Below are 11,239 nucleotides of genomic sequence, written 5' to 3'. Positions count from 1 at the left end.
GGGGGAGGGGAGGAGGAGGGGAGGAGGGGGAGGAAGGGGAGGAGGAGAGGAGAGGGAGGAGGGGAGGATGGGAAGGAGGAGGAGGAAAGGGAGACGGAGGGGGGAGGGGGAGGAGGAAGGGGAGAAGGAGGGAGAGAAGGAAGGGGAGGAGAGGGAGGAAGGGGAGGAGGAGGAGGAGGTCCCGGTCCTCTCCCAGCACCCCCTCCACAGCTCACTCAGGCCAGAGAAGCCACCTTCTCATCCTGGTCTGTGCTCTCCTCCCAAAGGGCCTTGGGTGAGTCCCTCCCACCTCAGGCCCTAAGCACCCTCCCCTTCCAGGGGGGACACTGAACTAACTTCTAAGCTGGTCCTCCGGGCCGAGAGCCCCGTGGCCCACACCTGGAGCGGGGGCTGGGGAGGGGCGTGGGGGAAGCCGGAGCCCCTCCCTCCGTGCAGCACCGGAGTCCTGGACTTCAGGTCTTCGGGGCTGTGCTCGGCGGTGACAGCCTTGCTTCCCACCTTGAAGAGAAAGACCCAGAAGGGGCTCTATAAACAGTGGCCAAGCCCCTCCCCCTCGAAGCCCCTTGGCTGGAGGTCAGCGACCCCGGTAGATCCCAACCCTCGTGTCTTCCAAATTAGGATCCATGGGGCCTGAGAAGGCTCTGACCTCACCGACCACACTGTCCAGGTGGAATGTGGCCCAGGCCTCGGCCCTGGCGTCTTCCCAGCAGCCCAGGAGGCTGAAAGGGCACAGGCTCTGATTTTAGGGAGGACCCAGGGGCCAGAGGGTAACTAGTGCCCATCCCAAAGGCCAGTAAGGCAGAGCTCGAGAGCTTCAGCCCAGAAACCCTGGCCCCTGGTCACAGATTTTGTCCGCGGCTTGCTCTTTCTGAATAATCACTTTTCTCATGTGTGAAACAGATATGGGTTAGAATCAAGCAGCATTTAGGGGGCCCTGTCCCAGGGTGGGCCCTCTGCTGAGCACCACCTGTCTACTATCAGACAGTCGTAAGAATTACTGAAGATCGTGGGCGCCTGGGTGGCTCAGTCAGGTGAGCATCTGACTTCGGCTCAGGTCATGATCTCCCGGTTCACCGGTTTGAGCCCCACGTTGGGCTCTGTGCTGACAGCTCAGAGCCTGGGGCCTGCTTCGGATTCTGTGTCGCCCTCTCTCTGCCCCCTCCCCCAACTCTGTCTCTCTCTCAAAAAAAAAAAAAAAAAAGAATTACTGAAGATCGTGCATGATAACCAGTCACGTAGAGCCATCGTTCTACTATTAACTACAGCATTATAGAAGGACCGGTGAGCGCCCAGCAGACGCCAAGCGCTGGGACTGGCCTGGGGACCCCAGCTCTGGTCCTTCGTAGCTCGGTCCTTACCTATCTGTGCCCTCAGTTTTCCCATCTGTAAAGTAACCTCTGCCCCCTTTTAGAGAAGCCGGGGTGGTAAGCAAGGGTGTGTGGGTGAGGTAAGCAGGGGTGTGTGGTGGGGGGGGGTGAGGCTTATTGAGGAGACAGCAGTCCCCAGCCCTGCCCCCACCGCCACCTCACATTACAGCTGTCCGTGTCCTTCTGGTAGGTGACCTGGTGGTCCAACTGCCACCGCCCTTCCTGCTTGCGGTGACACCTCTTTCGCCGCTGACACAGCCGAATGGAGAGGCTCTGCGGTGGGAGGAGGGGGAAGTTCTGGGCGGTCTGGCTGTTCAGGGCACCAGGAAACGCCCAGAAGAGCAAGCCCGGGCTGACTGGGGTTTGAATGCTCACGTCCTCCCATGACCAGACCCAAGAGTCTGGGCCCTTCTTGGCTCAGGGGCTTCTAGGAGGGCACCGCGGAGCAAGGCGGGGAGGAGGGGGAGCCTTCCGAGGCCCAGCCTGCTCTGCACGCAGCATGCCGGCCACACCCCGCCCGCCCCGCCGCAAGGCCCCATGGGATGCGGGTTCGGACTTGGACCTACACAGGTGTCCTCACTTCTCTGGGTCTCAGTTTCGTCCTCCGGAAAGTGGGAAGAAAGCACAACTCGGTCTAAGAGGCAAAATTGAAGGTGGCATCGCAAAACTCAGCTTATGCTTAATTAATTAAAATAGATTAATTAAAGTAAATAACATTTTAATTCGGTTGTTTTTTAAAAATAAAGTTAAGCGGGGGCGGGGGGGCACCTGAGTGGCTCAGTCGGTTAAGCGTCCGACTTCGGCTCAGGTCACGATCTCACCGTTTGTGGGTTCAAGCCCCACGTCGGGCTCTGTGCTAACAGCTAGCTCAGAGCCTGGAGCCTGCTTCAGATTCTGTGTCTCCCTCTCTCTCTGACCCTCCCCTGCTCACGCTGTCTCTCTCTCTCTCATAAATAAGTAAAAACACTTAAAAAATTAAAAAATAATAATAAAAAAATAAAAATTAAGGGGCGCCTGGGTGGCCCAGTCGGTTAAGCATCTGACTTTGGATCAGGTCATGATCTCATAGTCTGGGAGTGTGAGCCCTGCTCATGCTTTGTCTCTCTCTCCTTCAAAAAAATAAGGAAGCATAGGGGTGCCTGGGCAGCTCAGTTGGTTAAGTATCGACTTGGGCTCAGGTCATGATCTTGTGGTCTGTGAGTTCCAGCTCTGCATGGAGCTCTGTGCTGACAGCTCAGAGCCTGGAGCCTGCTTTGGATTCTGTGTCTCCCTCTCTCTCTCTGCCCCACCCCTGCTTGCACTCTGTCTCTCTTGCTCTCAAAAATAAAACATTAAAAAATAAAAAAATAAAAACAAAATTAAAAATCAGTTTATAAAAAAAAATCCAGGTTCAAGGCTCAGTCAGTTAAGCATCCAACTTGGCTCAGGTCATGATCTCACAGTGTATGAGTTTGAGCCTTTCACTGAACAGTCTGGAGCCTGTTTCAGATTCTGTATTTCCCTCTCTCTCTGCCCCTCCCTTGCTCTCTCTCTCTCTCTCTCTCAATAATAAACGAACATTAAAAACATTTTTTTAATTTATTTTATTAAAAATTTTTTAAATTTTCATTTATTTTTGAGAGAGAGAGACAGAGACAGAGTGTGAGCAGAGGAGGGGCAGAGAGAGAGGGAGACACAGAATCGGAAGCAGGCTCCAGGCTCTGAGCTGTTGGCACAGAGCACGCCGCGGGGCTGGAACTCACGAACCGCAAGATCATGACCTGAACCTAGATCAGACACTCAACCAACTGACCCACCCAGGCACCCCTAAAATTTTTTTTAATCCATGATGAACAAAATATTAAAATTCTAAATAAAGATGGGATCCAACCTGGCACTTGAACGCTCATCCTCACTCACCTCCCCTTGTCTCAGCGCTAGGGATGAAAGCACTTACCTTCGGGGGTGCCGGGGTGAGACTTGAAACGAGGTACAGCAGGTACTGCCGGCTGCCTATAAAGGGTCCGCTTCTCCAGCGGCCAAGGTGCAAAATGGTGTAGGTTTTCAGTGCTGCCACTAGGGGGCGGAGACTCGCCGTAAACAGCAGGCAAATGGTCTTGCGCAAGAATCACCCCAAGCTCAGCCCTCCTCTCCTCTCCTCTCCTCTCCTGGTCTCCTTCCTTCCCCTCTGAGTCCCCAGGCCCCGGCTTCAGCCGCAAATTCATCTCGCCATGACTTTGCCTGGGGCAGTTTCTTCCGGAATGGCCAGCCCTCCCAGCAGCAGTTCGATGTATTATAAGATGCACCAGAAAGGAGACACAGGTGACTTCTTGGGGCACTAACTTTGGCCACGGTTTGTGTCTGGCACCTCAGGTCAACCTACTAGCCAGTTTGCGTCAGCATTTGACAGGTAAAGAAACTGAGGCTCAGAGAGGGAGCACACTAGCTCAGGGTCACGCAGCTAGTAGAAGCTGAACTGGAATCTGAACCCAGTCTGTTTGAATCTAGAATTCATGGCTTTTCTACCACCAAGAACACCTTTAGGCATAAGTGAAGCTTCAGGGGTGGCCCAGGGGGCAGGGCAGGGAGGGAAAGGGAGACAGAACAAGGCTCTGGAGAGGCAGCCTCACCCAGACCCTCCCAGCAGCTCGCTGCTGCTTCAAGACTTCCTTGGAGGTGTAGAGGGGACCCCTGTGTCCCCAGCTCCAAAGGCTAAAAGGCCAAGGGCCGGGCTGCAGAGAGCTCTTATGGGGGTAAGAGCCCTATGACGGTCCTGTAGAGAGACTCCAGACTCTGGTGGGCGACCTGGTTCACCTTGGCGAAGGCCTCCAGATGCTTCTGGGTGTCCTGGTTGATGGCGAGGAGTGTCCCATAGTGCTCCACCATGGTCTCCATGAGGGCCTCCTCTGGCTCTGATGCTAATGAGGCAGGTGGGACTTCTGCTGTGGCCCTGACATTCCAGCTGGAGCCCCAGAGCTGACAGGTGCCTGACAATCCACGCAGGGCTCACCCCCAGATGGCGGGACTGGTCCAGCCCCTGTCAGGCCTCGTCACCCACCTCCTGCCCCTTCAAGAGAAGCATCAACATTAGAAGGGCCCCCTAGCGGCCATGGACCCAGATTCTGGATTCTGGCTGCCCAGAGAGACAGGAGAGTGTCCCCAAGGAAAAAGTGCTGACTGGGGGAGCCCACAAGAAGGGGATAGGAAGTGTTGGTGTCCTGAATGACAGGGTCCCCAGCCTTGGTGGGAACTCATCCCGGGTGGGGGTGAGCGGGGTTGAATTGCTGAATTAGGAAGACTCCAAACTAGAGGCCGCTTTAGAAACAGCTCTGGGTGCCGGGTCTGGTCAAGCCCCGTGCTGACCCGGAGCCCTCGCCCGTCCTTGGCTTGGTGCTCAAAGCTCTTCGGTGCTACTCAACTTTCCAGTCCTGTCTCCCAGCAACTCCCAGCAGCCAGGCCCTGGTGCTCCGGCATACCAGAACTCACCATCCCCAAACCCAGCAGGTGGGGCTGTGGCTCCAGCCTATGTTTGTGCTGTTCCCTCTGCCTGCCATGCTGTTCCCCTTCATTGACCTCATTTGAGCCCAAGGAGAGGCCACCTCCTCCAAGAAGCCTTCCCTGACCTCCAGGGCAGAGTTTTTGGTGGGGGGCAGGGGATGGTCTCACAGCTCCACAGTTCTTAGTTCAGTGACTCTGAAGTCAGACCAGAATCTGAGACGGAGCCCCAATATTTCTTGGCTGGGCATTTGGGGCAAGTTCCTTAATGTCTCTGAGCCTGGGTAACAGTTCTCAGAAGCTCATGCAGGGAGGTCAAAAAGAGTTATTAAACAGCTTAGCACAGAGTAAATAGTTAATAGATGGTAATAATTATTTTTGTTATCGTAATGTTGAGATAATGACGATGATAAAAATACCTGTTTGTCCCCCTTCCCTTTCCTAACAAGCTCTGGCACTGACGGCAGTGGGCTCTGCTTCGAATCAGGATAAAATAGAACGCAAAGCTCATATCTGGTTTCTGTGTCATTTTAGTTGGTAATAGCAAAACAACAAACAAAGGCGAAGACACATGGAATAGTAGCGATAATAGCTAACATTTACTGAGTGTTAGCTGAATGCCGGGGCTTCTGAAGGCCATGCTCCAGGCTCACAAAGGGTGAGTTCATCCGTTCTGCATAACCCAGGCCCTCGAGAACCTGCCGCAGGCTTGCTCAGCCCCTGTGCCCTTTGGAACCCCTGTGGCATTGACCTTTGTGAGTCCTCCTGCTGGAGGTGAGTTCAAGGCTCACACCCACCGTGTCCTGGCCCCAAGGCTGAGAGGCAGCCACAGAGAGGAAGCCCCATACATACCCCTTAGGGATCATCTCAAGGACCTTAGTCAATCTTCAAAAAGCCTGTGTTTCTCCACCGCTTGCTTCAGCTTCCTCCGCCTGCAGGGACAGGTCAGTGATAGTAAGAGCCTGACACAAGAACACTGTTTGGAGGCTCCCAGGGGGTGACCAAGAGGTCCAGGCTCTCCCTGGATCTCCTGCTCAGACCTGCACTGGCGAGTCCCCCCCACCCCCATACCCCCATCAGCGGGCCGCTGACTTAAACCTCTGCACCCTGTTTCCTGATGAGCTGAGCCACACCAGTTCAAATTGCTGCTGCGGTCAGGCATGGGGGAGAGTGAAGTCGTCTGTCTGGTGGGGGGTGGGGGGGTCTACAGAGCCTCTCCTCTCCTAGACGTAGCCTGAGTCCCCCCCCCCCCACTAGTTGGCGACCTGGCCAGGAGCTTCACCTCTGTCCTGGGGCAGCCCGTCTGTAAAGACGGTAGTGAGAGCCCCTCCCTGGGACCGGAGAATCAGAGCCAGCCTGAGGGTCGGGGAGGGGAGGAGGGCTGGACGAAGCTCTCCAGGGTTGACCACGTCTGAGGTGGTTCTTGAGGATAAAAATGAGCCAGGAGACATAAGGTGGGAAGAGTATGCCTGGCAGAAGGAACAGCCAGGACGAAGGTTCAGAGGCAGGAAGTAGCATCCTCGGCCTGCGAGAACTATAGGCAGATCCTTAAAAGCAGAAGGTGAAGGTCAGCATAGGAGCGGTGTGGCTGTGGTGGGAGGAGCCAGAGTGTAGATGCCAGGCTCTCTGTTGCCTGTGACAGAAACTAAGAGTCTGCTCTGGGCAAAGAGGGCGTCAGTGGAAGGTGTGAGGGGGGCTGCAGCTTCAGCAGAAGAGTTAATACCCAGGCTCGGAGAGTCCAGGGGCCAAGGGCAGCCCTGGAGATCCAGGTGCAGGGGATCAGGGGGGATCCCCCCTAACGGACTCTCCCCTACCCCTTGCCATCAGCCCCCCTCCATCCCCAAGAATCAAGGTCCTTAGAGAGGGTGCCCAATTGACTGAGGCTGGTCATGTGCCCACCCCTTGGCTTGACTGACAGTCACATCGTAGGAGCTGCCCTGGGGGCTGGAAGTTTCCCAGGGCAAATCCTAGGTCTTTGGCCAGAGCCCTGGAAATGAATGCTTAGCAGGCGCTCAGTACCCAGAGGCTCAGGGCAGCCCAGGGAGTTTGGGCTCTATCCAGAAGACAACAGGCGGTTGGCGGGTCCCTGCAGAAGGAGTGGCATGGTCAGATGGGCGTTTGGGGTGTGCACTCGGGGCTCAGAGCAGCCGTGGGGCAGGGAGGCTGGCAGTTCCAGCGTCTCACATTTGTCAGGATGCTTCTAAGTGCTTTCCAGGCAGGCCTTAACGTCACGTGATGTGCCATGAGGTCAGAGCTGTTCTTTCACCATGGGGAAACTGAGGCACAGAGAGAAACTTGTGCAACACCTCACTGTTGGGAGTTGAGCTATTAATCTAGGAAGCTGGGGCTCCAGAAAGTCTGGGAGGTTGAATTGCTGGGACTTGGAAACTGACCCAGGGGGGGCCCCACAAGCTGGGACACAGGGTGGGGGAGACCCTGTTAGCACCTATGGGCATTGAAGCCTCCCCAGACCTCACCTTTCTCCAGGCTCAGAAACCCATGGATCCTATCTCCCTGTCCCTTGGGGTCCTGACCCACTTGACCCAATATGGCCACAGGCAGGGGGTTGTGGGGGCAGGGGGACAATTTGCTTCCCAGTGAGGATTATATTTTGGCCTCAAGGGTCCTGTACCCACACAAGTCTGGGAGACACACTGGGGCTGCTCTGGAAATATTTCTCCCTGTTGGGCCCTAAAGAGCGATTCTGCCATAATTATCAGGCATTGGCAACTGTTACAGATTTACCTCTGCCCGGAGCCTTGCCTGGAGTCTCACTTCTATGTCTCAAAAAGATCCTCAAATGTAGTGGACCTGTGATTCCATTTTGCAGAGGAGAAAACTGAGGCAAAGGAACTTGCCAAGGCACGTGGCTGATAGCCGTAGCAGGGTAGACGACTTAGTTTGTGGAGCCCAGTGCGACCTGAAAATGCTGGGCTCCTTACGTAAAAAATTAAGAATTTTGGACTCGGGTCATGATCTCGAGGTGTGTGAGCTCGAGCCCCATATGGGGCTCTGTGCTGTCAGCGCGGGGCCTGCTTCGGATCCTGTCTCCCTCTCTCTGCTGCTCCCCGGCTCACGTGCACTCTCTCTCACTTAATCAAAAATAAACATTAAAACAACTTTTTTAAATAAATAAATAAGAACTTCAAGGCAGCACTGGTAGAACACAAACCAAATATGGGCTCTTCTGAGCGCAGGCTCTGTGCATAGGTCCCCACTCAGGGATCTGGACTCACGACTAGAGATTCCAGAACCTGTTATTTAACTCTACCCCACTCCCTTCCACACTCCACCTACTCTCCCCCCTCTCCCCTCCGGCCCCCCCCCCAGCCTCTTCTGGGTTCTGGCTCTTCCTCTCCTCTTCCCCACCCCTACCCACACCCAGCAGGCTGCAGCCCCCAGCCTTCAGGGAGTAGGGGAAGAAGTGAGGAACTTTTGAGGAGGAAAGGAGCCCAAGTCCAAGAAAAGCTAGAGCTGCCAAGGGGGCACAGCTGGCGGCGAGGGGCCAGGTCCCAGGCCCCCTAGACCCCCTCCATCTCCTGGGCTGTGCGGGAGGAAAATCCAAGAGCAGGCTGTCTGTTCCAGACAGCTGCGAACCTTGGGGCCTGGGGGGTGCGTTTCAAGGGCAGAGACACAATTAAATGGCAATAGAATCTCACCCCCATTTAAGTCTTCATGAGGACTCCTGGGGCTTGAATTTGACCCCAGGGCTTGAATCTCCCAGAACAGCAAAAGGGACAGTTAGATCAGGGCTCCTGCGCAGATTTTCAACCCTGCCTGCCCTGTAGCCCCAAATGTCCCCAAGCCCGAGGGCCAGCCCTTCCCCAGCCACGGGTGGTGCTCAGGATCCAGAGTGAGGCTGTGGAGACACGCAGGGCTACCACCCGTGTGACCTCAGGGAAAGTCACAACCTCTCTGAGCCTCAGGTCTGAAGTGTAAGCTGGAGATAATAACAGAGATGAGGGGGCTTGGGGCAGCTGAGGACAAAGGGCAAGCTAGCACCCCACCCCCACCCCCAGGTGGGACGTGTGGGATATTCCTTCTCAAGGACAAAGGAAAGGCAAGGAAACAAAATGGGCAACGGAGAGAGAGCGCAGTCGTACAGGACGTGGGTCTCCATCAGTTTGCACATACCTTAGTCAATTACAAGAAAAAGACAATCTTATCAAATAGCCTTACCCCAGAAACCTGGTGACTCACCACATCACCCCTCCATCGTGATGTGGGGAACAAAGGCACGAAGGAAATGGCAGGTAAACCTGGCTTGACAAATAGCAAGGCCTCCAGTCTCTTGGGAGTCCCTGTTAGCATATCCAAGGCCCTCTGAGACCGCTCACCTGACTTTACCTCCCCACCTCCATAGTGTTTAAGGAGCCACTCTTCACAATCCCAGCGCAGCTCTTTCTGCCCACGGGTCCTGTCCCCGTGCTTTAATAAAATCACCTTTTTACACCAAAGACGTTGGCAAAGACCCCCACCATCACCCGAAAACCTAGAACTAAATGACATAATCCACACTGACATCATCTCATATATGTCAAAAAAATCCTGTGTGTGTGTGCACGTGTGTGTGTGTGCACGTGTGTGCGTGCACGCACGCGTAGGAGAGTCTCGGAGGATTTGAATGAAAGTTTTAGGCCTTACTTTAGGGGCAGAGAGCAGGAGAAACTTTTCTACAACCATAACTCTGAGAACAGCATGCAGTGCAGTGCCTGGCACATAGTAGGTGTTGTCAGACTTGGTTTTTGTTTTTAAAATTATTTATTTTGAGAGAGAGAGAGAGAGAAAGAAAGTGTGAGCAGGGGAGGGGCAGAGAGAGAGAGAGAATCCCAAGCAAGCGTCACACCGTCAGAGCAGAGCCCAATATGGGCTTGAACCCGTGAACCGTGAGATCATGACCTGAGCTGAAGTCTGACGCTTAACTGACTGAGGCACCCAGGTGCCCCGATCAGCCTTAGTTTTGATTCCTGTCGCTCCCTTTTCACTCCCTCCAGGTGACAATGGTCATGATCCCCTAGTACAGGACCCTTTCCTAAGAGCCTTGGTGCTGGGGCTGGCTGGCAAAGGTGGCTTCAGGGAAGGGGTGGAGTGTTGCGAAGCCTGGGAGCGGGTGTAGGGGGTGGGCGAGTGCAAGGAGGACAAGCATGGCAGCTAGGGACGTCATTAACTGTATTCTCTCCGTCCCCAGCAAGACTCCATAGAAACACTGCGATGTAAGGGACAGAATGGGTTTAGGGGCCCACAGACTTGGGCTCAAATCACGCCTCCATGTCCCAGGTGTGACTGGCCACGTCCTCTCCCTTGCTCTGAGCTTCAGCAACCATCATCCTGTCAGCAAGGCTTCCTGGTCCCGCCTCCAAAATCGCTGGAATCCATCCACCGGGACACCTTGCTCCAAACCCAACATAATTACCGCCCCCCACCCCCCACCCTGCCATCTCCACCCAGCAGAGGGCTCTCCTTCAAAAGCAAACCTAACCTCCCCCTCTCTCTGCCTAAAACTAGTGCTGATGCAGGTAAACCTTTAACCGCTGGTCGCCCAGGAGGCAGAGCCAGGATTTGTGGCGCTTGCCCGTTTCCACGGCGCATATGCTGTCCCATGGCTGATTCCCAGCCGCTAATGGCTTACCGACCTGCTTGCACAAGTCCTGAAGACTGAACAGGTGGCTCTTCACGAGTTGCTGTGAATTGGCTGTGGGACTCCACTGCTTTCAGATCCTCCCGTAGTTACAAATGAAATCCAAACCCTGGCTGATCAGATTCTAAATGGACCCCTGTGGCCATTCCTTCTACATTGGTCTTGTTCTTCCCCCCTGACCCACCCCAGGGCCTTTGCACCTACAGTTCCCTCTGCTCAGAGCATTGTTCTCCTAGCTCTTCATAATGCTTTCTCCTTTTTGCCTTTCAGGTCTAGCTCAGATGCCACTGTCTCAGAGTGACTTTCCCTGACTATGTCGACCAACCCAGACCCCGCTTACCTTTGGTCTCACCTCACTGTTGTTGAGCTCGATTTTGGTACTCTCATGATGCTGGATTGTCTCCCTGGAGTGTGATCTCCATGAGGGCCAGGGCTGGTACGAAACTGTCCCCGCTAGAGTCTCAGTGTCTAGGAGAATAGTGCTGGACACACAGCAGGTGCTCAGGAGATGTGCGGCGCAAGCGGAGCTTTGGGGAGACACAGCTACACCGCCCCGCTAGCCCTCTGCAGAACCATCAAGGAGTCGCTTAACGTCTTTCATCCTCAGTTTCCTCATCTGCAAATGGGGACAGCAGTGCCTATGCGATGCAGCTACCACAATCTAAAGACGATTAAGTGTAAGGCGCTCAGTACAGTGTCTGTTATTAGCAGAGCCTCAGAAAATGAGAATGGCTTCTCCACTTGCATATATTCAATGACA

General features: G+C 54.6%; 1 protein-coding gene across 1 annotated transcript in view; it reads right to left on the bottom strand.

The window, feature by feature from the left end:
* Positions 1–9,322, bottom strand: part of CCDC197 (coiled-coil domain containing 197) — a 13,037-nt gene extending 3,715 nt beyond the window's left edge. Inside the window, 8 exon segments of the mRNA XM_039217289.1 lie at positions 652–719; positions 1,525–1,640; positions 3,304–3,422; positions 3,977–4,058; positions 4,116–4,308; positions 5,694–5,724; positions 5,727–5,773; positions 9,285–9,322. Coding sequence (XP_039073220.1) covers positions 652–719; positions 1,525–1,640; positions 3,304–3,422; positions 3,977–4,058; positions 4,116–4,308; positions 5,694–5,724; positions 5,727–5,773; positions 9,285–9,322 — 694 coding nt within the window.
* Between the last annotated feature and the right edge of the window lie 1,917 nt (positions 9,323–11,239).

Source organism: Hyaena hyaena, unplaced genomic scaffold (genome assembly GCF_003009895.1).
Source record: "Hyaena hyaena isolate Hyena2069 unplaced genomic scaffold, ASM300989v1 scaffold_676, whole genome shotgun sequence".
In the NCBI taxonomy this organism is placed as follows: domain Eukaryota; kingdom Metazoa; phylum Chordata; class Mammalia; order Carnivora; family Hyaenidae; genus Hyaena; species Hyaena hyaena.
Note: the sequence above shows the minus strand (reverse complement) of the source record. Positions and strands in the feature narration are given on the sequence as shown.